Genomic DNA, 26,350 nt, shown 5'->3' with positions numbered 1-26,350 from the left:
CAGCCATGGATGAAGACGACAGCCAGGATGAGCTGATCAACCACAATGCATCCCACAGCAAAGGAAAGAGAGCTGCAGTGTGGGCCATCTCAGGTACTCCTTTTTTTTTTTTTTTTTTTTTTTTTTTACCTTTACAATAATGTTTTTATTAGAGTAACAACAAACATTTGTCTCATTTTCTCCCCCCCTTGACCCCCCACCCCCTCCCACCCATTAGGTTTGATATCATCACAAGCTTTGGGTTTCCAAAAATAAACAAACAAAACCACCATGACAAAAACAAACTAATACTGAAGTGTAGTTAGCAGGCTCTCTCAGTTACAAATGAAATAGTAGAGGTAGGTATACTAGAGAGAGAGGAAGATAGAGAACCAACAACAGCAACAAAAACGACAGTGACAGCGACAATTAAAAACAAACAAAAAATCAACAACAAAAAAGTTACAGGGTTGCAAAGAACATCAAGGTTCTGATTCTCCACTTAGACCATGTTACCAAGCCTTAGCCTTGGGATGGACCATATGGTTGAGATCTATGTCGCTATAATTATAGAGATCAGGGATGCACGCTATCTACATACCAACATTATTGGCTGACAGAGGTAGCAGTATGGATAATATTCGTCTATATTGCCGCAATCTGTCAAAGTATTACTAACTAAGGTACTCCTTATTTAGCGTAGCTTCCTCCACCATGTAGAAAAGGAGCTCATGAGTGAATGTTTTTATCAAGCAATTTTTTTTCTCTCCCATTGAATGGCGTAGGAGTACAGCGTCAAACACTTTAGGAGCTCAATACCTGTCTGATCATCTGTCTATTACGTTCATTTCTATCCTCCTAGATGACTCAGACGATGCTGAGGGGGCCTCTGAGGAGGGAGAATCAAACAGTGGTGAGGAAGAAGAGGAGGATCACCTTGATGGAGAGGAAGAGGATGAGGATGACAGTGATGGTGAGAATCTGCAAATCAATGTGCTTTTTTATGTGTGGGATGAGTAATCTTTGTTTGTTTGTTTGATCATTTGCTCAACTTCTATGCAGCAAAGGGTGATGTGTCATGACAATTGATTCAAAAAAGTTACAGCTCATTACAAATCTATCCGCCTCCCCTGTTTCTTGCTCTCTTTCAAGCTGCATCTGAGCTCTTAAACAGTGGGGTTTCTACAACCTTCCTAACCTCCACTAAACTCCTTGTAGATTTTTAGTGGGGAGGAAAAAACTTGAATTATGTGATGCCCTAGACACCATCATCAGATTTCAAGATATTACCGTATTTCAGCTATTTCAAATGTAACGCACACAAACAATATCTTTGTACCTGTATTTCACAGATGAAGAAGAGGAAGATGGTAAGGCCGTGGATGGGGCAGCGGGGGGAACCTCTGCTGACCCCGCAGGGTCGAGCTCAGACGAGGACGCAGAGAAGTGTCCCATCTGCCTGAACTCATTCAGCAGCCAACCTGTGGCCACACCAGAGAGCTGTGAGCACTACTTCTGTCTCGACTGTATCTTGGAGTGGTCCAAGGTGGGTCTGACTTCAGGTTGAAAGAGTCGGAAGTGCATTGTTTGAGAAAATGTTGTGTGTGTCTATTAAATATCATCAGTGGGAGCGAAAGCAGAATGCCTCAATTCCAGTCTCTATTTTTCTTCTCCACTATTTAGAACGCAAACTCGTGTCCTGTAGACCGTATTATCTTCAGTAACATATACCTAAGGAAGTGTTATGGAGGCAAAGTGCAGAAGATGGTGAGTGCATTCATTCTTCAGTTAAAGGAAGGTTTTACCGATTATCAACCCACTTTGCATCATTATAATCTTGTTAATATAAGCAGAGGGGCAGTGTTTACCTTCACTATATGTTTTACTCATGGAGAGCTCCCATTTCATCCTCTGGCAAAACACTCCGCTGTGACACGTTTTACGTCACACAACACGGAACTGCGGAAGCTCTGCTCGAGACGCGGAATCTGCTCCGAGGGCTGCCGAGTCGGCTTCCAGGATCGGCTGTTATTGTTTATTTTTATTTTTTAAGTATGCGCACATCCACGGAAAATCACATTGAGAGCCATAACAAGCCTTAATGACTTGCAGTTGGCGTGGGCGGAGTTTCTGCAAGCGGGACAAAAAGAGAGATATTTCTCTGTGGAAAACATAAAGCAAAGGTAAACACTGCCCATCTGCTTATATTAACAACATTATAATGATACAAAGTGGGTTGATAATCAGTAAAGCCATGCTTTAAGTACCAATTTGTTTTCAAACTTCAGTTCTATATTTAATTGATTTGCCCTAGCGCTTTTAAACTTTATATATTTCCATCCTCTTGAGTAATTGCTTGTGTGCAATATCTGTGGTGACGGTTTCATGCAGATCACAGTGCCGAAGCCTGTGAAGGAAGGTCTGGAGGAAGTGGTAGATATGGACTTGGAGCAGACCAGCTGTGAGGTGTGTGGGGGCAGTGACCGCGAGGACCGCCTCCTGCTGTGTGATGGCTGTGACGCTGGGTGAGATATTACGCATATTATGCCGCTAATTCCCCCTTTTGAGCTTGTGCTGTGAAAGTGGAGTTCAGAACATGACACTTTGTCAAAGTTAGTCTTAGTCTTTGCAAAACTGTTGTCTCAGGGCCTTTGGCATCTATGGAGAAATTTACTCTCCCTTTTTGTGTCATGGTAGGTACCATATGGAGTGTCTCACACCACCTCTGGATGCTGTTCCTGTAGAGGAATGGTTCTGCCCCGAGTGTCGAGCTAACAACCGTCATTCAAGTAAGACTTGTGCATTATTACTTACTCAGAAACATAATTGGAATCAGGCAGCCAGGAGTCTCTTGGAGGAGAAGAAATATTTGTAATACTTTTTGCGTAGTTGAAATATATATATATATGTAATAATATATATTTTTTTAAAGAAATAAATGACTCCCAGCATCACTCAGTACAACATTTACATGACAAATTACAGTACTCAAGAACACAAACATTGTCTGAACTCAATCTTCGTGACTCAGGGGTTTCATCAGAGGAGCTGAGTGAGGCAGAGAGCCTCTCCTCTCGCAGCCGTCCCACCACCAGCCGGACGCGCTCCTCAGCGGCCGGACCCACCAGAGCTATCGCCCGAACCCAACAGAGCGAGAGGGTTCGCGCCAACGTCAACCGCCATCGCATCACGCAGGCACGCACCGCACGCACTGCACAGGTTTGGCATGAGGCGTGACACGCCGTGTCTTGGCTTCCTTCTACCACAGCATATAGCATAGCGTATGCCTTTGCACTTCAAGCTCGGGCCCTGCAGACTAATTTGTTGAAGTTTCTTGTTGTGCAGATTAGTTTTACGGACGGCATTTGTTGTGACTCATCAATTGCTTGTTGGTTTTGGGTAACATTTTTGACACTACTGAGAGAAATTAGGAGAGAAATGATGGCATGTGCGTTTCCAGCATTTGTTCGCCTTGACTGGTAATCATAACGGTTATTGTGAGTTGAGTAATGCATGTGTGGGAGTCATGTTCCCACCAGACGTGTGTGCGTGTGAAAATCTGTGGAGTGATGTCAAGTGTCTCTTGCCAGCTTGCGCCCAGGTTTCTGATGCAGTCCACTTGGCTGGATGAGACCATCAACGCCGTGGTGTCTGGGCTCAACACGGCTGTGTACATACGGGACCTCACGCCTCGTGCCACGTCCAGCCGCCGGCGCAGGACAGGCAAGACAAACACACACACACACGCACACACGCACACACGCACACGCACACACGCACACACACACACACACACACACACACACACACACACACACACACACACACAAGACACACTACAAATCCCAAGATGGGTGGAGGGATAAACACATGCCTATACAGAAACAGTGGAATGATAAACATGCTCAAACACATAGCTGCTGTGAGGTCTGAATAAGGATGTGTTTGTGATGAGGATTACTTTGTGACTGTGCAGTAAAACGCAGAAAAGGCAAAAGCAAGAAGACCACCTCAGCTAAAGGCAAAGCAGCAAGCACAGGAGTCAAGAGGCGGAAACGCAAAGTGAGGAGGAGAACAAAATCTAGAAGGAGACTGGTGAGTTTGTCTAACCCCGGTCTGAGATTTTAAACTGGTGATTCTGTCTAACCCCGATGTGAGATTAAACTGGTGAGTCTGTCTAACCCCAGTCTGAGATTAAACTGGTGAGTCTGTCTAACTGTGCGTGAGACCCTGTTTTGAACCCGTAGCCTTATGTTGTTATTTAGCCTTTCTGATGTTATTGCATGGTTAAATCAGCAAATTCTATTTTATGGGAAAAATTGTTGGTATCTGCAGTGGAAGTGGTCCTCAGGATATTTGGTTTGTTACATAGTGGTACTTGGTCTGAAAAGTTTGGGCCCCCCTGTTTTACTGGGTTTATTTTGTGCTTAATCTTAACATTGGCTGTTAATTTCATAGACTTTTTATTTTGTTTTTAAATTGTTTATACTCTGCCTCTGTTTTGGTGTTCCCGCTAGGTGGTGAAAAAGCAAGCAACACCCCGTGACCGTATTGCTCGTAACCTTGGGATTGGAAAGCCCAAGAATGGTTCATCCCTCCCCACAGTGTACCGGTCCTCGGAGCCCAATCTGGGCAGCATGCGCGTTGACATCGGTGCTGCCTCCTTCTCTGTCTACGGAGATCCATACGACCTGGATCCATTTGTTGATGGGTATGAATCCACATTAAGAAGGCAGTGGAAAAGTTGGTTCCCAATGGGTCAGAACATTAAGTTATTTGCTAGAAAATAGTGCTAACAAATATAAGCGCTTCAAAGTAATAAACAAATACAAATATAGGGACAAACATAGCACTATTTCTAGCAAGTAAACCACTTGTTTTGTACATTTGACGGTTTCCCACCTTTTCTTCTTGATGGATATGAAGACATGTTCATATTAGTCATTATTTGGTTTTATAAAACGGATAGTTCCAGTTCTTGATTGTGATTGGCTGAGCTGCGTTAGAAACCGTTGTAAAATACTCTATAAACACACGCCTGTGACCGCATCACACTATTATTATTGCGCCAAACAGTGTCTCTGTGTTGCTGCGTCTGCAGACACGTGTGTTGATTGGCGACCATTCTGCTAAATGCTGCGGCTGAAGATCTGAAGAACATTGCTTGGTGGAAGAATTATTGATCAATATTGCATTTTTTATTGCTGAAATCTTACCAGGTAGGCTATATGTAGTAACCGTTTTATAACCACTAAGCGGCACACCGTGAAAAGCAGCATGCCTTAGAACACCCCTTAGCTATTGTAAAACCACACGGCCTCTTCTAATCCCTGTGCAGACTAAACATATCATTTTATATATATATAAAAAAAAAAATATATATATATATATATATATATATATATATATATATATATATATATATATATATATATATATATACGCATATATATACGCATATATAAAGATATAAATGAGTTTAGCATATATTTAGTCAAACTGAACTTTGTTGGTGTTGATTTGAACAGTGAGAATGAGGAGCAGCAGGTCCAGGTCACATCTCTGCTGGAGGCCAAGAGACGAGGCATCTCTCACTCTGCCCTTCGCTCTCATCAGCCTGTAGCTCGACCAATCACAGCCGGCCTATCCAGGTAACCTCCCTCTTTTATAGCTCCTCCCGTTGCCCTGACATGATACGTTTGGTATCATCAGTGGAGTGAGCTCTATCTCATTTTGGTGCATGCTTGAGAGTTGTGGCTAGTCTAATTCAATGTTTTATTTTGCTATGGTATACTAGGAGGGGTGGTGGGGACATACCCCAGTCAGGAGATGTTGTGGCGGCAACTCCTGTGCCTGATCTGTTGGGGAGCATCCTATCAGGACAGAGCATGCTTTTGATGGACAGCTCTGCTGTGGTCATCAACAGGGACGGGTCCCTCAAGGCTATAAAGCCAAGTAAGTGTGTCTGTGTTGTTGTTGCTGACCAGCAGTCCCCAACCCAAAGTTAATCAGTTTATTTTCATAGAAGATGAAAGAAACCAGAAGATATTCACATTTAAGAAGCTGGAACAAGAGAATTTTAGTTTTGTTTTCTCTCTTAAAAATGAGTCTAAACGATTATACAAATAGCGGTTAATTTTCTGTCAATCGATTACCGTAATCGACTAATCGTTGCAGCTCTAGTTAAAAGCCCAGTGAAAGTTTGTGCACCTGATCCTGCCTGCCCGCCTGCAATGTTAAAATTACATCTTAAAAACAAAACAAAACTTGGCATCCTAATATGCAATGAATGAATGTGCCATTTTTATTTATTAACATAATAAGACAACTGCATCTAATACATTCACTTTGCATTTGAAGTGTTTTATTAAAACCCTCTATTGCTTTGAAGCAATTGAATTGGAAGACATTTGAGTCAGTAGATCAGAGGTTTAAAATAAAATAAAAAATACACACACACACACACACACACACACACACACACACACACACACACACACACACACACAGAGTTCAAGACCACAGAGTTGGAATACTTTATCTTGACCACATCCAGTCATATCAATCCACGGAAAGAAGTCCCGTAAATCTAACGTTTGCTTCATGTCAGGGTCATGCATCACCAGGGGGCAGGGGCAAGATATCTGCGTAAATCATATTGAACACCAGACAAAATCTTCAAAACAAATCCAGGTCTGGAATGTGTAGGAACCCTGTAGTACAGTATTTGCTACTTTTGATCGATGTTTCAACATCCTCAAATGTGTTGTGTTACAGTGAGTTTGTCACCTGCATTGAAGCCTGGTAGCAGTAGAAGCAGCAGCTCAGGAGAAACCAGCACTCTGGTCAACCCAGGGATGTCACCCAACCCAGGAGACAGCTCTCTGCCTCTCCACCATAACGGAGACCTACCAGGATCCTCTTGTAGCCCCCTGAACAGACCTCCTTCATCCCAGAGCTCTCCTTGCCTGCCCCCACTCACCCCCTCCCAGCCCAACCACACCCATCCAGCGCCCCATTCTCATTTACCACCCGCAGGTCATCCTCGCTTGAACCCCCCTCACCCCCACAGACCGAGCCCCTCTTCTGGACGGGAAACCCATGGAGTTGGTGCCCCCTGTGGATCCCACAGAGGGACCACCACCTCTCCTATCCACCCCACCTCAGACTCGCACTCCAAGAGCAAAGCGCCACCACCACCACCACAGTCCCAACCTAAAAAGGAGTCAACAAAACCTGTGTGGGTGGATGTAGGCACGCTACCTAGGATACCAAAAATAAAAAGGGAGAGCGGTAGTACCACGAATGGTGGCACCAGTCAAGATGGCAGTAGTGATAGAAATAGTAGGGGAAGGGGTACGAATGCTGCTGCCAGTGGTAGTGATAGTACTAATGGCATGCCTGAAATAGGCATGAATAGCCTTGCTGGGGACAATGGTAGACAGCAAAGTGCGGACCAGCAGCAAGGCAGGACTGAAGGTCAGGCCCAGAGGCACAGGCCTGACAGAGCAGGTTCTTCATCAACCTTTTCCAACTCATTCTCCTGTTCCTCCTCCTCCACTGGCACTCCAGCCAACCAGCCATGTTTTTCCTCCTCGTCGTCATCATCATCATCAACAGTGAGCTTCCGCATTAACTCCAGTGGTAACTCATGGCAGTCACGACGGCTGAGCAATCCCTTGGCCACACTTGGGAGCGCTCAGGAACACTGGAGTGCAGAGGAAGAGGAGACAAGAAAGAGACGCGAGCGCAGGGATAAACAGCTGCTGCTGGCCTCACGTCCGCCGGTCAAAAAGGAGAAGGAGGAGACTGATATCTATGACCCCTTTCATCCCACTCTGTCGGAACCCAACAGCTCAGGCAGTGAAGCCGAGAGCGAGAGTCTGGACAGCAACTCCCAACATGCAACATCTGAGAGGACGACTCCTGCTCTAGGACGGAAGCAAGGTTTAGAGCAAAGAAAACCGGGCTTGGTTCTTGTGAAAGCTGAGACACAGGAGATTACGATCTCACAGGAGGAACCAAGGAGGGCCAGTGCTACCATCTCACAGGAGGAACCAAGGAGGGCCAGTGCTACCATCTCACAGAATGAACCAAGGAGAGCCAGTGCTACGATCTCACAGGAGGAACCAAGGAGAGCCAGTGCTACGATCTCACAGAATGAACCAAGGAGAGCCAGTGCTACGATCTCACAGGAGGAACCAAGGAGAGCCAGTGCTACGATCTCACAGAATGAACCAAGGAGAGCCAGTGCTACGATCTCACAGGAGGAACCAAGGAGAGCCAGTGCTACGATCTCACAGGAGGAACCAAGGAGGGCCAGTGCTACGATCTCACAGAAGGAACCAAGGAGAGCCAGTGCTACGATCTCACAGGAGGAACCAAGGAGGGCCAGTGCTACGATCTCACAGAATGAACCAAGGAGAGCCAGTGCTACGATCTCACAGAATGAACCAAGGAGGGCCAGTGCTACGATCTCACAGGAGGAACCAAGGAGAGCCAGTGCTACGATCTCACAGAATGAACCAAGGAGAGCCAGTGCTACGATCTCACAAGAGGAACCAAGGAGAGCCAGTGCTACGATCTCACAGGAGGAACCAAGGAGGGCCAGTGCTACGATCTCACAGAAGGAACCAAGGAGAGCCAGTGCTACGATCTCACAGAATGAACCAAGGAGAGCCAGTGCTACGATCTCACAGGAGGAACCAAGGAGAGCCAGTGCTACGATCTCACAGGAGGAACCAAGGAGGGCCAGTGCTACGATCTCACAGGAGGAACCAAGGAGGGCCAGTGCTCAGGAGAATGCATCACAGCAGGACCGAGGCTCAGGAGAATGTGACCCTGTTGAAAAAGAACCAGAATTAGCCAATGTTAAGGATGAGAAAAATCCAGCATTACCTGAAACTAAAGTTAAGAAAGAACCAGAGTTAGCTGATGCTAGGGAAGATGAAATGTGTGGTCACAGCGTAAAACATCCTTTGAAATCACAGACAACAGAATCCATACCAGCTCTTCCTCACAGCCGGCTTCCTGTGAAGACTGAGAGAGAGAATCGAGGCGACGACGGTGGGCAGAACAGGACCCCCTCTGTCCATAAGACAGATTCATCAACATCCAGCTCAACTCCTGCCAAGAAGAAACGTAAGATCAAATCTGAGCCTAGGGACAGTCCTAAGAGGTCCAAGTCCCGATCCAAGTCCCCAGCAAGGGACTTGGGCAGTGGAAAGAGAACCTCCAAAAGAGGTGGGTCACCTAAGGAGCGTCGCTCTAGCTCTAGCAGTTCAGAGACTGACAGAGGCAGGAGAGAGCCACATGGCTCAGGCCAGGAAGGCAGGAGGAGAGGAGGGGACAAGGAGCGAGAGAGAAGCTCCAGGCGGTCAAGATCCAGAGAGAGGAGGAGGGCACGCTCCCCCTCAGACAGCTCCCAGTCTGATTCTTCTGATAGGTCACGCAGGAAGAGGCGGCGGTCACGGTCACGATCGAGAGACAGGAGACGATCCAGGTAAACATTTCATTTACACTATAATATCCCACCTAGTATGTGTTTTGGATTGTTAGACCTGTACTGAGGATAAAAGTGTCTTTCTGTTAAGGGTTTTAACTGTTGTCACTGATTCTAGGTCTGACTCCAGCTCTAGCAGCAGAGAGCACTCAAGGAGGAAGAAGCATAAGCCTGTGAGAAGGGAGAAGAATGACGGCAGAGGGAGCGACCGCGATAGGGGGAGAGACAGTGACAGAGGGAGAGACAGTGACAGGGGGAGAGACAGTGACAGAGGGAGAGACAACGATAGAGGGAGAGACCGCAACAGAGGTCGGCTATCGAAGGAGAAGAGACGCGGTCAGTCTCACTCAAAATCGCGATCAAAATCATGCTCCCGATCCAGATCTAGATCCAGGGAAAGGAGGAAAGATCACACACAGCCATCATGTTCCCGGTCCAGATCTAGATCCAGGGAAAGGAGGAAAGATCACACACGATCACAGCCACCATCTTCCTCCCACTCCAGAGACAAGGTTGAGTCCAGATCAAAAGACAAAAAGAGACCCAGGTCCAGCTCAAAGGAGAGGAGGAAAGAACAAGGACCCAAGAGTTCACAGAAGGCACCAGGGTCTTCTCTTCCATCCTCTAAAGACACAAAGCAATTAAGAGACAAGAAGAAAGAGAAGGATCTCCCTCGAAGTTCCCTCAAAGAGGATAAAGATGCTAGAGTGAAAAAACAGCAGATACCCTCCTGTAGTTCTGTCTCCGAGGTTAAAAAGGAAAGAAAACACCTCAGGACAGAGAGCCGGAGCTCAACAGCAAAACTGATTAAAGAGCCAGAGGTTGTCAAAGAAAAAGAGCCAGAGGTTGTCAAAGAAATTAAGAAAGAAAAACTACCATCATTTGATATGTTTGAAGACTCTCGAAGTATTAAACCAATCAAGAAAGAAGAAATTGAACCACCTTCTCCAGTGGCAGTCAAAGGCATAGAAGAGAAGGCGATCAAAAAAGTCCATCTGGCCCCGATCAAACTTGAGACTTGTGAAATTGACACAATTAAATTAGAGCCAACTTCCCCAGAGTTGTGCCATCACTCGCCCCCTAATGTCACCCTTTTTTCTACAGTGACCTCTCAGCCCTCTCCTTCCATATCCACACCTGTTGCAGCAGGTGTCCTCCAGGAGGCGATCTGTCAGTCTCCACCAGTATCATTGATCTGTCAGTCTCCACCAGTATCATTGATCTGTCAGTCTCCACCATCTCCACCAGTATCATTGATCTGTCAGTCTCCACCAGTATCATTGATCTGTCAGTCTCCACCAGTATCATTGATCTGTCAGTCTCCACCAGTATCATTGATCTGTCAGTCTCCACCATCTCCACCAGTACCATTGATCTGTCAGTCTCCACCAGTATCATTGATCTGTCAGTCTCCACCAGTATCATTGATCTGTCAGTCTCCACCAGTATCATTGATCTGTCAGTCTCCACCAGTATCATTGATATGTCAGTCTCCACCAGTATCAGTGATCTGTCAGTCTCCACCAGTATCATTGATATGTCAGTCTCCACCAGTATCATTGATCTGTCAGTCTCCACCAGTATCATTGATATGTCAGTCTCCACCAGTATCAGTGATCTGTCAGTCTCCACCAGTATCATTGGCACCCGCAGAACAACCAGCCGCTGTTCTGTCGAAGGCCCCTGTGGAGCAGGAGGTTGAGCAACCCTCAGACTCTGATGACGACTTCAATGTTGATGTGATGCTGGACAACCTGGACTTTGTGAAGTCTGAGAAGCCAGAGGGAAGTGATGCGACTGTCAGACAGGAGAAGGAAGGGGAGGAGGTGAAGAATGAGGGCGAGCAGGTGTTGGCCAAATCCAAGCCTCCAGTGAAGAGGGTTACCTGGAACATACAGGAGCCTGAGGGGCCTCAACCAGAGAAATCTGCAAGTAGTGAGTATTACCACTAGATGGCACCACAACACTTCTGGTTGGCTTTCCACCAATCTGGGAACCCAGAGTGTATTTTTATTTGAAAAATAGACTCTGGGACAGCCTTATCTTTTTTCCCGGCTTCCTGTACAGCGCGCCTCTCCTGCCACCGTCCGTCACTTCCTTTTCCGCGTCCGTGCTCCACTGTTTACAGTCTGAATAGCAACTTGCACCGCGACTTTGGCGATACTACTCGTCACAACAACTACACCTCCAGTAATTTTCCACTGTTGTGAGACGAGTCGACGTCTTCTATGCAGTGTATTTTTGCGTTAACGTTATTAGCGAATAGCCCAAACGGATGCGGAAAAGGAAGTGACTGGCAGGAGAGGCGCGCTGTACAGGAAGCCGGGAAAAAAGGTAGGGCTGTCCCAGAGTCTATTTTTCAAATAGAAATAGACTCTGGGTTCCCAGATTGGCTTTCCACTAACAAACATAACACCAATAAACACACAGTGTACTATTCTGGTTGTATTTTGTTTACCCACACACACACACACACACACACACACACACACACACACATATCAAGTCCACAGAGTTAGAATACTTTATCTTGACATTTTACTAAGAAATTAGAGATCAAATAAGTGATTTACATCTGGCTATCAGTTGAAGTCTTTTTGAATATGCTGTTGTCTTTCCTCACTCAGAGCTGGCTCTGTATAAACTGAAGCTGAAGCAAGAAGGAGCTCGCAGACCCTCCTCCTCAGTTAGTCAGGTAGGACTCAGCCTCCTGTCATTACAGAACCACCCTAGTATTTTCAGAAGCCCTCTGTGCCTTCCATGACCTTAAACGACCAGAGGGTGGCAGTCTTTACCCAGAGAAAGCTAATGTATTATCTAATTCAAGTCACGTGATAGAAACCTGAATTGAAACTCGAAACTTCGACTGGAGCATTTTCAGATTAAACGAAAGTAAAAGCCTTACTGTGGAGCACTGGAGGTAAAAATAGTTTGATGATGATGAAATCCCTGACTCCAGCATGAGTGCTTGATATAATTTGAATATGATAAATAGGTGCATGCTTGCAGTTATTCATTGTGATTTTCATAATGATACTCTGAAACTCAATATTTAAAAACTTCCTTTTAGTCTTAGGGTGTATTCACAACTGTAGCTCGTTTGCTTTGTTCCGATTCAGGGGCTTAATTGATACAATTCTTGCATTTGTGCCTTGGTTTGTTTGTGTTCACACAGCCACAAATTAAATGGTCCAAATAGGATTGCCAAACCTCCTGGATTGACCAGGAGACGGGATGGAAAAAAATAATTCCCAGAGATTTTACAAGATTATAAGAAGTGTGCGTTGGGTAGGCCTACATTGTACTGTATGTAGAGTGCGTGCGGGAAAGGGGGGGGGGGGGGGTTAAAAAAATCTTTGGTAATTTGGTAAAGATAAAACAATGACCCTCGCAACTTCTGCCATTAGCCTACTATCACGGAGACTACAAAGATTATGCATATGAACACGTGTACTGTCAGGAATAAAATATTAATAAATAATTTAATAATAGCCTAGTAGCCTACGGACATTTTGAAGAAGACACTGTCATCAGTCTGACAGACAATCTTAACACAGAAGAAGGCTGGCTCTGATGACCGACTTTTCATTTACCATTGGAGACCAGACCTATGTTGGTCGAGTCCAAATTTCTGGTGATTGCAATCATGCAAAACTTTTATCCGTGCAAACGCTAGTTTCACGAGTCTTTAAAAATGATCTGAAGAGTGAAGATGATGTTTTCAACCGATAAAAATGCTTGTTCTCAGGCCATTACGCACAGTGCTACGGGAGCTGGTTTATCCGAAAATGCGGACTGTTTCCTGCAGTTGTCGGATTGAGATCGGATCACATTCTCACCACAAACGAACCGCTCCCGAGTTCGTTTGGAAGCGGACCGAGACCATCTTGGCGATCTCGATCTCGCACCAAGGGGGAAAACGCTCCCTGTTGCGGAACAACTGCTCCAAACGAGACAGGTGTGAATACACCCTTAATTTTCTTATCTCAAATACAAACCTTGATTCTCATAGGACGTCCCCGGCGCTGTCCCTGTCAGTGACCCCTCCAAGAGGGCTGGTGCTGGTGCCCTTAGTACCTCCTCCAGCTCTGATGACGTACATCTTGAAGGGACATCCTCCACCGGGCAGGGAGAGTCTGGTGAGGCAGAGGATGAGGCCAGGAAACAAGACAAGGTGAGGCAGGCTTTCAGATGATTCAGCTCTGAATTGGATATCTGGATGAGTGCCATGCCATGCTGTTTCTCAAATGCAGAGATGTATAGAATGTATATAGCTCATATATAGTTTGGTTGACATAAAACATATCTATGACTGTAAGGCATGAGTATAGGTAGCATAAATGTATAAATAGTATGCTATAATATTGGTGCCTCTGTTGTCTTGAGTTTAAATAATGACATGAGCGATGTTTTCACCCTACCAGCATTATCTGAAGAAGCTGCACATGCAAGAGAGAGCTGTAGAGGAGGTGAAGCTAGCCATCAAGCCTTTCTACCAGAACAGAGAGATCACCAAGGATGAATACAAAGAGATTCTACGCAAGGCTGTCCAGAAGGTGGGTTATACATTTCCCAAGATCTCACCTTATAGTTTGCTTAGTGCAAACCTGAATGACATTGATTTGTTTTCTTCTTTTTTCTCTCAGTTGGTCTGATTGGATTTCACACTACTCAAACCAAGTTAAATAAAATGTGTCAACAAAAGACAAGTGCTTTCAAATGTCTCTTGTACATTGGTCAGGAATTTACACCTTAAGGGGTTTATACACAACCGTTTATGGAGCCCTATATTGTACTCTCATTGATGGCAGTGATCTGGCTCTAAATTTATTTTCTTATTTTCCTGACCTTTGGTGGATAAATCAGTAATCAGAGAGAACAAATGGCATGCAGCAAAGGGGACAAGCTGAAGCGATAGTCAGGCCAGAGGAATTATGTTTCGGGTTGTCCGTACGTACCCGTCCGTCCGTCCGATGTTCGTTAACGCAATATCTCAGGAATGCCTTGATGGAATTTCTTCCAATTTGGCTCAAACAGCGATTTGGACTAGAGGATCACAGATGAACTGCTTACATTTTGGTGGTCAAAGGTGGTGGTCAAAGGTCAAGGTCACTGTGACCTCACAAACGCCATTCTCAAGCTCGGTAACGCCATATCTCAGTAACGGAATTTCTTCACATTTGGCTCAAACGTCAAAGGTCTGGACAGACATGGATGTCGACTGCTCACTTGTTGGCGGAGGCATATATCCGTGGTGCGGTCGTTCTACTTGTTATTAATATGCAGTATCTGATTCTATAGATGAGATGGCAATGACACATTTGTATGGAGCATAGGTCCTATGTTTATTAATGATTTTGGCCGGTAGAATATGTTCTTGGCAGTGTTTGTTTGTTCAGTTTAGTTTTCCAGCCCTTGGTATGTCATCCAAAATGTTAGTTTTGGACACTGATAGGTCTTTTGTTTTGTGGATACTGCTGAACATCAGCGATTGTAAATAATGAGTAACACTTCATCTCACTCTCATCATGCATGAATGGTGCACAATTGCTGAGTTGAGCGTGGGGCGTCTACAGAGTCTACAGAATATATGTAACATTTCAACAGCTTATTAGTTGACATTCAACACTTGAACTCTTTTGTTTTGTCTGTCGATGTTTTAACAGCTTATTAGTTGAGATTCAACAACAGATTCCGTTTGTTTCTCATTCCACACACCTGATTCTCATCACTCTCATAGGTATGTTCATGAATTGTTACATATACTCTTAACAGATGTTCAACAGATTATCTATAAACAGTTGAATTGCTGAATGTCAACTAATAAGCTGCTGAAATCTTACAAATACTCTGTGTAGGCTAACTATCCAAATAAAGTGTTGGCAAATAATGTATTGTTGTATACGATGCATCTTTGCATTCCATCTGGTGCAGGTGTCAGTAAAGATGGCTGGAACTGGAAGTGAGCCACCTGGTTATCATGATCTTTTTAACAGCTTTACAAGGAAGATGAGTGAGATAAGATATCAGTTTGACCAATGAGCGGATTGAACTGTTCCTGACGACAACAGCAATAAACCACTCAACCCACAATGGCAGGCGTTATGACCACATTGTTTTCTCATTTAAAACAATCTGTTTGAGTTGGAAAGAGACTGGCTTGCTCATGCGGATCAGGGAGCGCTTGGTTGGTCTGCACCCGAGTTCAGTTAGGCCATTCTCACCTGCCCAAGCCAAAGACACCAGGGGGCGGGGCTAAACACTGAAGACACCAGGGCAGTTTGTCAAATAGCCTGGGCCATGTCTCTGTCTCAGGTCGTCATTTGAATGTTTGCCTTGAGTAATCTGCATGTCGTTTTCCTGTCGGTGCTCATTAGGTATGCCACAGCAAGAGTGGGGAGATCAACCCAGTGAAGGTGGCCAATCTGGTCAAAGCCTACGTGGACAAATACAAACACGCCAGGAAACACAAGAAACCAGAGGATTTAGAGAAGGCACAGGAGGGTCAGACTGAGGCCATGAAAGACTCTGATAGCCCATAAGGAGGAAGGAAACGCGGGCGAGGACAGCCAACCCCATCCCAAATGCTCATCTGTGTTTTACTTTGACTGGATCATACCATCGGGTGTGGACTCGGATGCTCTGACATACCCAATGAATCTATAGCATTATGTTAGTTTTGTGCACTGCTTTGAGGTGGAGTTGGGGTATTTTCTATTACGTCTTTTTTATCATGCAAATATGTGGAATTTTTTGTTGATCACTTGAAGAGCACCCAGTGTGGTGTCTTGCTCTTGGACTGTCACTGCCAAGCACCAGTCAGTCTTTGTGTAGTACAGCTCAGAACCTCGATGAGAGATCCAGAGGTTGTGTCTTAAAGAGGCAGATCTCAAAGAGCCTCTCATTGAGTGATAAATCAGGTAGCTTTCTCTACAGGCAAAATGTGTGGGAGGATGCAGTGTGGGCTTTTACTTTTCTATGGCCTTGTTGTTTTTGTGGGAGGGAAGGGGTATTTATCAGTGGCAAACCTAATTTTGTTGGTTAAGAAGTGGCATACCAATATGCTGTGATTTGCATATTTAAGGAGCTTGTCACATTGAGGAAAGACACTGTTATGCAAATTTTTGTAGAAAAACTATAGAAAGAATAATAAAATAATTTTAGTTGGTTGTAAATAATATAGATTTGATATATCCACTTGTATGTTCCTTTCAGCTTGGTTGCCTGTCACGAATCTTGATTGAAATGAATGGTTCTCATTTATAAAAGTTGATTGGTTTATATTTTGTATTTTCAAATGCCTCCGTTGTCTGTCTTCCACATCTTGGATATCAGTGTCTACTGTCTAATTGAACTAAGGTTTAGCATAACATTAAGTGACTTAACAAACCCTTTTTGGACTACTGAGCTAAGCTGTATTCTGATGGTCTGATGTTTAACCATCCACAACCAATTGTGGAACGTTGTTGCAGCATAGCAGAAATCATTGAGGTCCAGCACAGTACAATTGATTTTTAGCTCAGAAGTCTGAAATGGATAATGGGCCCATTCTTCCAAAAATAATAAACGTGTCTCTTTGGACCTGCTTGTTTTCTTAAAAAGGGCAACAACTTGTCATAAGTTTATCAGCTGCTGATTTAAATTTTGATAAGGTGGCGAGGGGTTATTTGGTTCTTCATGCTGATCTGGGGCAAAATAAAACCCATCGGTCTCTGCTTCCCTAAATAAGTGAAACCTAATCTGTGTCTGGTCATTCTAATTTCAAACGGCAGATACTTGATTCAGCCAGTATGCCCAGATTGTAGTATAGCGTTTTGGAGTCTGGGTAGAAGGCATTGTATGACAGAATTAGTTTCTTACTGCCCAATGAGGTACAACCTCACTTTCATGCAAACAATATGTTTCAAGTCAAGATTTTTGCTGTTGTCCAGCTCCGTGCTCACATAATGTATTATGATTACTTCATTTCATACCACATGTGCGATGACTAATGTAACTATTTGGCAATGTCTTATAATAATGATAATCCTGTAGTTGCAAGGTTATATCAGATCCATGCATAGTTTAGACACCCCCAGAGAGGTATGATAGGAACACTTGCCTTAGTTGGGGACATTTTAACAATCCTACCATTAAAGCTCTGTCTGCAGTATTACATTTTGACCTGAATGTGTTTGCTTTGTTATTCTATCTTCTTTCCCTCCATATTTCTTTTATTTTTCTGAAAAACGGAGAATGATGTCTTTCACTAATTCTCATTGGCCCTTAAACTTAAGTTGAAATGTGGAGAAAAACTCATCAAAGCTGGTTCACCTTGTCCGTGTGTCTACAGCATGTGTGCCTCCAGTAGTCTCAGTACGGGGTGGTTGGACTCGCCTTGGACTTTGTCATTGGAATTTATTTGCCTTTGTGAAATGGAGGTGTAGGAGTGCAAGGATTTGAACAGGTGCTCATGTTTATCTGAATGTCTTTTATTGTTGTATTTTTCTTTTACTTGATTAAATAGGCCAGGTGTTTCAAAGAGGGAACCCAAAATGATGATAAACCATAGATGATGAATAGGATTTCTCCCAATTTAATGAAGTTATGCTTCACTTATATATTCTGTCCTGTTAACTGCTTGTCGCTTTATGGATTAAGGGGCTTTGGTAACATTTGATTAAATTAATAACACTCTACTATAGAGAGACTCCATTTCCATCAGAACGAGGTGTGTTATTACATCTAATGCTTCCAGTTTCCTTGCCTGTAACACCTGATCTCTGCTGTTACTGGTGTTGTCATTTGTAAATATGTTTTTTCCTGGACAATGTTTTAATAAAGAAAAATCATGGTCTTTAATGAACTAGGTATCTCCCCTGCAGCTTGCAAACACAGCTCGGCTGCTGCGCGGCCTTGCCCACACCTCAGCCGATGCGTGGCCTCGCTGCTCTTGTGACATCACTGATAGTGATGTCATAAGATGAATTTGCTCTTATGACATCACTATGACATCATCAGTGATGTCATAAGATTCTTTGCTCTTATGACATCAGTGGGACAAAAATTTAAACACAACACAGAGAAAAGACAGAGATCGCCCACTCACCCCTTTTATATATATATAGATAATGAACTTGAAGTTACAGTGTAAGGGCTGGATAGGGAGAGCATGTTTTTTGCTTCAACTCTAACAGAGTAACACACCAATCAGCTCAATCCTGTACCTCCCCGACTTTTGTATTTGACAGTAAAGTGGCCCATCATTATAATTATCTATCAGTTATCTGTATCAAAGCTTGTCTTGAATTGAAAACTTGCTAATGATTTGCTCAGTGACCCACTACTACAGCACAAAAGGAAGTGTGGAGACAGTCTGGCAAGCGAGACTATGATCACAGTGACCATGTGACAGGCCAGCTCATACAGCCAGAGTGCTGTGTTGAACATCCCTGTAACAGCCTGTAGGGTGCTACATATACAATATAGACAGCTGTAAAAGTCTGTGCATATCTACTCTGACATACTGTGGTGGCCAAGTCATAAAACATGGGGTTGCATGTGAAGATGCTGTTTAGATACCTGCATACCATATTTTGGTTACAATCTCTGAATTGATAGTGATAGTGACAGTGACGTGATTATCAGGAAACAGTATAAACCAATAGTAAACAATATGTCATGGTGCTTTGTCTTATTGGTAACAATAAGAGGAAAATGCATTAGCAGTACCACTCGATGCACTACTTTACTAAGTTGTCAGCAGATGGATATCCAGGAACTAATCATGAGACACTAGTTAACATGGTATCTGATGTTAAGTATCTTATCATTAGTACTTTATTAAGTGTAACTCATTCATTACTTGTTAAGTATTTGTTTACTACTGTAGCAGTTTGTTCCTGATTTGTTCCTTAGTAACTACTGTGTTATCTTAATTTAGTTGATGTGGACACATCTATACTTTACACTTTGCAGCATTAATGAGCTATACATAGCAGCTAAATGTATACTGGTGTAGTAAACACACAATTCAGCTGATTTTCAAGAGTTAAAGAGTTTATTTGGAAAACTATCAATGCTAGAGTGCAGTTTATTCCGTGTTAAAGTGGCATGATCACCATGCAGCAAATACAGACATGGTTAACAGTTTGACAGAGGAACGGAAAATGGAACTCCTTGGTGCAAAATACAATCAACCACACATGTTGTATGACACATAAATACAAATATATGACACATTTTGTTTCACTAACTTCGCAAGCCATGTGGAGTTTACAAGCTCACAAATGTGTGATCAGAAGAAAGAAATACATATATAAACGGATCGCTTGTGAGAGAGTACATGAACAGCATGCTGGTCCTCCCATGTACGAGATCAATTGACAAAAAAAAATTAGGAGATGATTTGACGCTTACAATGTAATCATATTGTATAAAAGTTTATTCTGATGCATACCAGTCGGGGCATCCTAGTGGCTCACCCAGTACAGCGCATGCCACAAAGGCTTAGTCCTTCGCGTGCCCGATCTGGGGTTCGAATCCGACCCGTGCTCCTTTGCCGCATGTCACCCCCTCTCTCTCCCCCCACCCCCCCTGCCTGCCCACTGTCCTGTCGAATAAAAGAAGAAAAATCCCCCCCAAAAGAATCCAAAAAAGTAACATACCAGTCCAATAGTGGACAATTCCATATCCACATACTGTATAAGTGCAAACGTTAAAAAATGCCAACAGTTGCCTATACTTACTTGACACTGCTGTTAGAAGATAATTCATAAAGTAAACAGGAGAGGAGTGCAAGAGATGATTCCAGTCCAAACTCAATCAAGGCACAATTCACACTGTGATAACCACTAATTCTGTTCATTTCTTCAGCTCCCACAGTCGCAGATTTAGCTAGTCATTTAGCTAGGCCTGGGGTAAGAAACACATGTGGCACAGCCATAAGTGCTTTGAAAATACACCTATGCTGATTCATCAACTGTAGGCAGACTAAAGGCCGAGTTAATAAGATCATAGAGGCTGTTATGTGAGATCTGCAGGCTGACGTTACCGCTGTGAAGAGACGACGCCCCCTCCAACTGGGCCACCTCATGAAAGTGTCGACAGATCAGTGGAACCACCTAGTGGCGGAGAGGGAGAGAGAGATGAGGCGGAGAATGACAGAGGTAATGATGAAGAACTGCACTGAGTGTCTACATTTTATATCAATTAAACTATTCCAGTGGTTCTCAAACTTTTTCACATCAGGGACCCCTAAGCTGACACAAGTTGGACCACAGACCCCCATTTGATAAGATTTTGTCCCAGGCTCCCCCATCTGATACGATGAATTTACTTTTAGATGTTTTATTAAACAAAAGTAGGTGAAACCCATGACCAAAATTGTCATACATGTCATTGTGCTACTTATCAATGGAATTATAGTGAAAATGAATTATTCCCCTTTTTGCTGGGGACCCCCTGGAACCCTGTCAAGGTCCCCTGGGGGGTCTCCGGATCCCACTTTGAGAACCACTGAACTATTCGAAGGAAGCTCAACGCCAATGTGTCAGCGAGGTCAAGCTCTCAGTTGATAAGACAGGAGTGGTACCTTGACTACGATAAGCTTATCCTCCAGCGGTTTTCCATCGGGAAACTTCTGTCCGAAGCACATGTTGATGGTGTAGTCAGGAGAGCCGCCTTTGTTCTCCCGAAACTGCTTAAGTTCTGAAATGTAAAACATGTTAAACCATTAACTTTGTACTGTAAACTTCATGATGGCTTCAGGCAAAAGCTAACAAGGTTGTGACTCATCTTTGGTGTGCTCTATTATCGATAGCCCAGCCCTTGTAACAGTAATAACCCTTATATATTTAATATTTATTAATCGCCTGTTGGGAAGAGATTTCACAAATGTAAGTAGTTTTATGCATAAAAATAATTAACGTTGTTAAGGAAATAGATCCACACCTACCGTTCACATACTTCTCAAAGCTTAGGAGCTCCACCATGGTATCTTGGGGCAGCTTCCTTGGGTCTGGGTGAGCCACACTGGGGTCACTAGTACTGGCAAACACACGGCACATGTCCTGCCTGCAGGCATAGATACCGGTATCTCGTACCTCCAGGAGCAGACCTCTCTGGATGCTGTCAAGGATAAGGTTGGTGTAATGGATCTGGTGGAGAGGAGGTTGTGGTGAGAAAAACTCTTTCACTTTTTAAGCCAAAAGCTTTGTTAAAACATCAGTGTCATACACTGAAGATGCACAGCAATACATGTCAACTTTAAAGGAGAATCCTTGGTTACACTGTTATATCCCCAATCTGTGATGTTCAATGCATTTCAGTTACTTTGTCTCCAAGTGTTGTCTCAACCTGCCTCATCTACTTCTTCACTTTCAGTTTCAGTTCATCAGTTTTCGACAAACCCCCAGATAAGAGCAAGAGAGTGAGAATGTTGTCGTCTAGTCAGGAAAACAAACAATGGGCGCCTTGCTCAAAATGCTATTTGTGGTTGAAATTGGTATTTCTTCCTCTTCTCTGACAGATTTCTTCCTGTATTAGTTATTTTCCATCGTTAGAAAGAAGCTCTTGTTCTATGATTCTGAGGAACTGACACTAAAACCTGATGTTTACTGTTGACATAGAGACACTGCATGGAATAGGCCACGCCCATCACGGGGGAAAGGCTCCGTTCATTTCCACACACCAGCGTCATTTTGCTTGAATTAAACATAGCTAAAAGCTGTTGTGTGGTGGGCTGCGCAGACAACAAATGTAAAAAATCGCCAGTTAAAGTTTTTTTGTACTCCCGAGCAAAACAAGGAAGCCAGCTGTCAAGAAGTAAGTTGGAGTGTTCATCTTCCGTATATACGATCTTTTTGTGCAACACGCAACCATGCACGTGACATAGGAGAACGCCAGTATTGGAGGGGGGCTTTCTGTTTTCCCCCGTCTTGGGCGTGGTTTCTGAATGATGACGCATTACGCAGTGTCTCTATAGACAGCAATAGTTTGTCCTATTAAACCCAACTGTAGCTGTGCTACAAGTATCTTCATGTGACAGGAATACCACTTCAAAAATGGGCCAAGGAATACAAGGTCCAACACCAAGAGCCATATTTAACAGTGTTAAAGTGTTTTTATGGTGGAGTTGTCTTTAATGACCACACACACACACACACAACTAGCAGCCAGAGTTCTGGGTCACCTGTTTGTGGTCCAGCAGGCTGTCCGTGTTGGGGAAGCAGAGAGAGTGGGCGTTGAGTTCAGGCGCCTCCTGCTGGTAGTGCAGCTGCAGACGGGCGCTGGAGAACTGTCTCTTCAGCATCTCTCTCCTCCTGTAGCTGATGGAGATCTCCAGCTCACAGATGGATGGCTGCAGAGGTGAAGAGAGCACCGGCTGTGGATTTGCTGTGAGGGAAAAACGTGAAACAATCGCATGTAAAAAATAAATAAAAAAGGATGAGATCTTTCTAGATCTGTTATAGATGCTTATTATTTGGGAGGACAAGTCTCAGTGAGCCCCCATAGTGTGAAGATCTGATTCTGGAAGAAAATATTGTTCATGACATCCATATTGGTTTCCTGGCATGTTGAACACATGGCTGAAGTTATATTGTATGTTAGTCTTTTGGGCAGTCAATTTTGTGACATTTTCACGATTCATATAATAGGAAATCCTTACATTGTCCGATATCTCTGCTCAATAGTGTGTGTCAGCATTTGCTGTAGCAGTATTTACTAGTGTTTCATTTAAACAAAACTGAGGAATTGATTTGGATCTAATGGTACGTACCCTCGTAGTAGGCCGGCTGGTCTGGTAGTACTGGTACCAGTGGTATGTGGTTCTTCTGTATGTGGTCTGGTAGTACTGGTACCAGTGGTATGTGGTTCTCTGAGCTTGGTGCTGAAGGCTGAATGACAGTGTAGCAGCCAGGCACAATGGGTGTGTGCTGGACAAAGTTCTCTGCCCACTGTTGATCTTCTGTCAAAGCAATTATAAAAGAATATAATCTATATTTAGCTTTCCATTATAATCGCAAAAAATACCTTCTCCAGCAAATGATACAGTTAAGACACTGTACCTGCATGATGGTTGCCGAGATCCAAGGCCAGTAAATGGTTAATAAGATTGTGCTGTTTGAAAAAGAAGGGGGGAAAAACAACATTTAAGCATTTCAGATAAAGAACAGCAAATAATATGCATGCAGAACAGTATGGAGCGAGCATCTATTTTGACCAGTGACTGAAGGGTGCATGATGCTGTTTTGGTACAGTGTGATGACGGTGCTCCAGACTATTACTGTACCTCATTGCCAGAGGGTAAGTATGTGATTGGAGAAGTGTAGATATCTGGAGTCATGACAATATCATCCATGGAGTCTTCTATGAGCTGACTTTCATAGTTATCTGCAGAGACACAAAATACAATCAATACAATCAATTCACATTCTAAGCTGTTCTAAAATTTACAAAATTCAAAATGGTCCCACGTTAGGTCAAAGGATCCCCACTTACACTCAGTGTTGATGATCTCATAGATTTTATGCGGGTCCTTTTGGTTGTTCTTGGAGTTATCCTCGATCATCCTGAAGCGCTTGGTGAGGTTGTTGAGTGCACAGCGGAAGTTGGTTTTCCATTTGGCTTTGTCGTTGGGGAACTCTTTGATTTTTCCACTTGCCACTGCCCATGCCTGAAAACCACACAAAAGCAAATTTTATACAATAAAAATCCAATCGAATTGAATTGATTTGAATATAACTTTATTGTCCACCAAGGTGGAAAATTGTCTTTGGCTCACCATACACAAAACAACAACACAAGAAGCCAGAAGGCAATTAGTAAGACAAAATGTATAAACAGACACAGACAGGGTAAGATTACACATTAAAAACAGTTCATGTTTGTGGTTTGTGGATACTAAATAATAATCATTATTCCAACACAGTCTTCCTATAACTGCCATCTATACATGAGTGGTCTTATAGTAATGACAAGACGCAATCTCTAATGAAAAATCACTAATATCCCTATAGGCTATAGGGACATGTGATACTCAATAGCGACTACTCAATACTCAATACCTTATACCATTTGTATTCCCTATTTATTCCCACTATAATATTCCACTTGGGACTTCTAGTTTTACAATGCCTTCTACAATGCTCTTTCAGACCAATGTCAAAAGCCACCAACACTTTAATAAAACAAGGTGTATCAGATAACACCAGCATTGCAGTCACATGCAAAAGGGTTTCTAAGACAACTGACCTACCCAGAATATTTTACTGTCATCATCGTTGCAGTCCTTTCTGGAGTTGTGCTTCCAGGGGACTCTGAACTGGTTCTGGCCCACATAGCACAGGCCTGTGTACTGGCCCGTCCCAACTTGCTCTATGAGCCAGCCGGCAAACTGTGGCTTAGGGGGGCTGAGAAAGAGAGAGGGAGAGAGAGAGAGAGAGAGAGAGAGAGGGAGGGAGGGAGAGAGAGAGAGGGAGGGAGAGAGAGAGAGTCAGAGACACACATGCTTGTGTTCCTTCGTTCCTTATTGAGGAGTTGACACTTGAATGCAGTCACTGCAGTGGTTTTCAAAAGGAGTCTGGGGACCACCTGAGGGGATTCCAGGGGGTCTCCAGCAAATTGATGATTGACTTCAGCATTATTTCATTTATAAGAAGTTAACACAATTAGAGAATGTAGAAGAATGCTCTGCGTACCTTTGGATAATAACAATAAACATATTGTCAGATTTGGGTTTCTCAAACCTCATCAAATTGGGGTCCATGGCTAAATGTGGACTGAATTAGGGTCCTTTACATGATGATAAGGGTTGAGAATCACTGCTTTAATGAGACAGTGTCATGTCCTCGAGGTAAAAATGCACATGCTTGATGCCCTGAGTCATGCAGAAAATATCAATGTCAGCACTGCCACAGCTAGGGTCAAAACAAAACGTTCACAACACATGGGTAACATAATAGAATTGAGAGAGAGAGAGAGAGAGAGAGAGAGAGAGAGAGAGAGAGAGAGAGAGAGAGAGAGAGAGAGAGAGAGAGAGAGAGAGAGAGAGAGAGAGATGCAGTCCTCCTACCTTTGCATGGTTTTGCAGAGCCTTACATACAGAATCTTCTCTGTGTGTTGGAGAAATCAGCACTAGTCACGTCTTGGGCTCGGCTCGGTCACACGCTTATATATAAAGGCGCGTGCACCGTGATGTCATGCCCCTGAGGGGGAGGAGACTAGGTACTTCCGACTGCACGAATGGGTGAGTTTGTTTCATGGACCGGCAAGGCGTTTTGCCTCGCTCGGGGCAATAAAAACACCGTCAGACTACAGGGTTGATAAATCCAAGGCACTCACTCCCTCGCAGTCCTGACGCCTCTTCATTTGGTTGTCGGGGGTTGGCAAGTTGTTACATCAGCGCAAGTTTCGCCGATGAGATAATACATACTCTAGTCCAGTGGCGTGCACAGACATTATTGTGGGGGGCAGGTACTCAAGTGTGTGTGTGTGTGTGTGTGTGTGTGTGTGTGTGTGTGTGTGTGTGTGTGTGTGTGTGTGTGTGTGTGTGTGTGTGTGTGTGTGTGTGTGTGTGTGTGTGTGTGTGTGTGTGTGTGTGTGTGTGTGTGTGTGTGTGCAGACATTTTGGGGGGCAGGTACTCAAGTGTGTGTGTGTGTGTGTGTGTGTGTGTGTGTGTGTGTGTGTAGACATTTTGGGGGGCAGGTACTCAAGTGTGTGTGTGTGTGTGTGTGTGTGTGTGTGTGTGTGTGTCTAGTATAAAATAATTTATATAGTATAAAGTTACATACAGTCAGCCCGGATTAACAGTGTGGTGCCCGAGGGTGACCACACTTGAAGTGCTCCCCTCCACTTTACATGTTAAAAACATGACATTTAAAGACGTC

The 26,350-nt window shown here is 43.8% G+C and overlaps 2 protein-coding genes across 2 annotated transcripts; one reads left to right on the top strand and one right to left on the bottom strand.

Annotated features, from left to right (window-relative positions):
- Positions 1 to 5: 5 nt before the first annotated feature.
- On the top strand, positions 6 to 18,308 carry phrf1 (PHD and ring finger domains 1; the record flags this gene model as incomplete). The annotated part of the gene is made up of 18 exons (XM_083654732.1): positions 6 to 93; positions 842 to 952; positions 1,332 to 1,525; positions 1,663 to 1,746; positions 2,371 to 2,504; positions 2,677 to 2,768; positions 3,011 to 3,198; positions 3,570 to 3,702; positions 3,956 to 4,074; positions 4,497 to 4,690; positions 5,508 to 5,630; positions 5,777 to 5,934; positions 6,757 to 9,481; positions 9,600 to 11,416; positions 12,109 to 12,176; positions 13,494 to 13,655; positions 13,906 to 14,037; positions 15,859 to 18,308. 18 exons carry the CDS (start codon positions 6 to 8, stop codon positions 16,021 to 16,023), a joined length of 6,687 nt encoding a protein of 2,228 aa, XP_083510858.1. The 3' UTR covers positions 16,024 to 18,308.
- Positions 18,309 to 20,080: 1,772 nt separating this feature from the next.
- Positions 20,081 to 25,601, bottom strand: irf7 (interferon regulatory factor 7). Its single transcript, XM_083655072.1, has 10 exons — positions 25,536 to 25,601; positions 24,720 to 24,873; positions 23,963 to 24,137; positions 23,754 to 23,854; positions 23,530 to 23,581; positions 23,241 to 23,429; positions 22,653 to 22,855; positions 21,417 to 21,618; positions 21,054 to 21,169; positions 20,081 to 20,583 (listed from the first exon to the last, which is right to left on the bottom strand). Exons 1-10 carry the CDS (start codon positions 25,541 to 25,543, stop codon positions 20,425 to 20,427), a joined length of 1,359 nt encoding a protein of 452 aa, XP_083511198.1. The 5' UTR covers positions 25,544 to 25,601; the 3' UTR covers positions 20,081 to 20,424.
- Positions 25,602 to 26,350: the final 749 nt, after the last annotated feature.

The sequence above is a fragment of the Poromitra crassiceps genome (assembly GCF_964638095.1).
Source record: "Poromitra crassiceps genome assembly, chromosome: 18".
Classification (NCBI taxonomy): domain Eukaryota; kingdom Metazoa; phylum Chordata; class Actinopteri; order Beryciformes; family Melamphaidae; genus Poromitra; species Poromitra crassiceps.
Note: the sequence above shows the minus strand (reverse complement) of the source record. Positions and strands in the feature narration are given on the sequence as shown.

Coding starts and splice junctions, on each gene's coding strand:
- irf7 (XM_083655072.1), bottom strand. Junction 23,855..23,962: donor TGAGATCATCAACACTGAGT/GTAAGTGGGGAT, acceptor GTGTCTCTGCAG/ATAACTATGAAAGTCAGCTC. Junction 21,619..22,652: donor GCCTGCTGGACCACAAACAG/GTGACCCAGAAC, acceptor CCTCTCCACCAG/ATCCATTACACCAACCTTAT.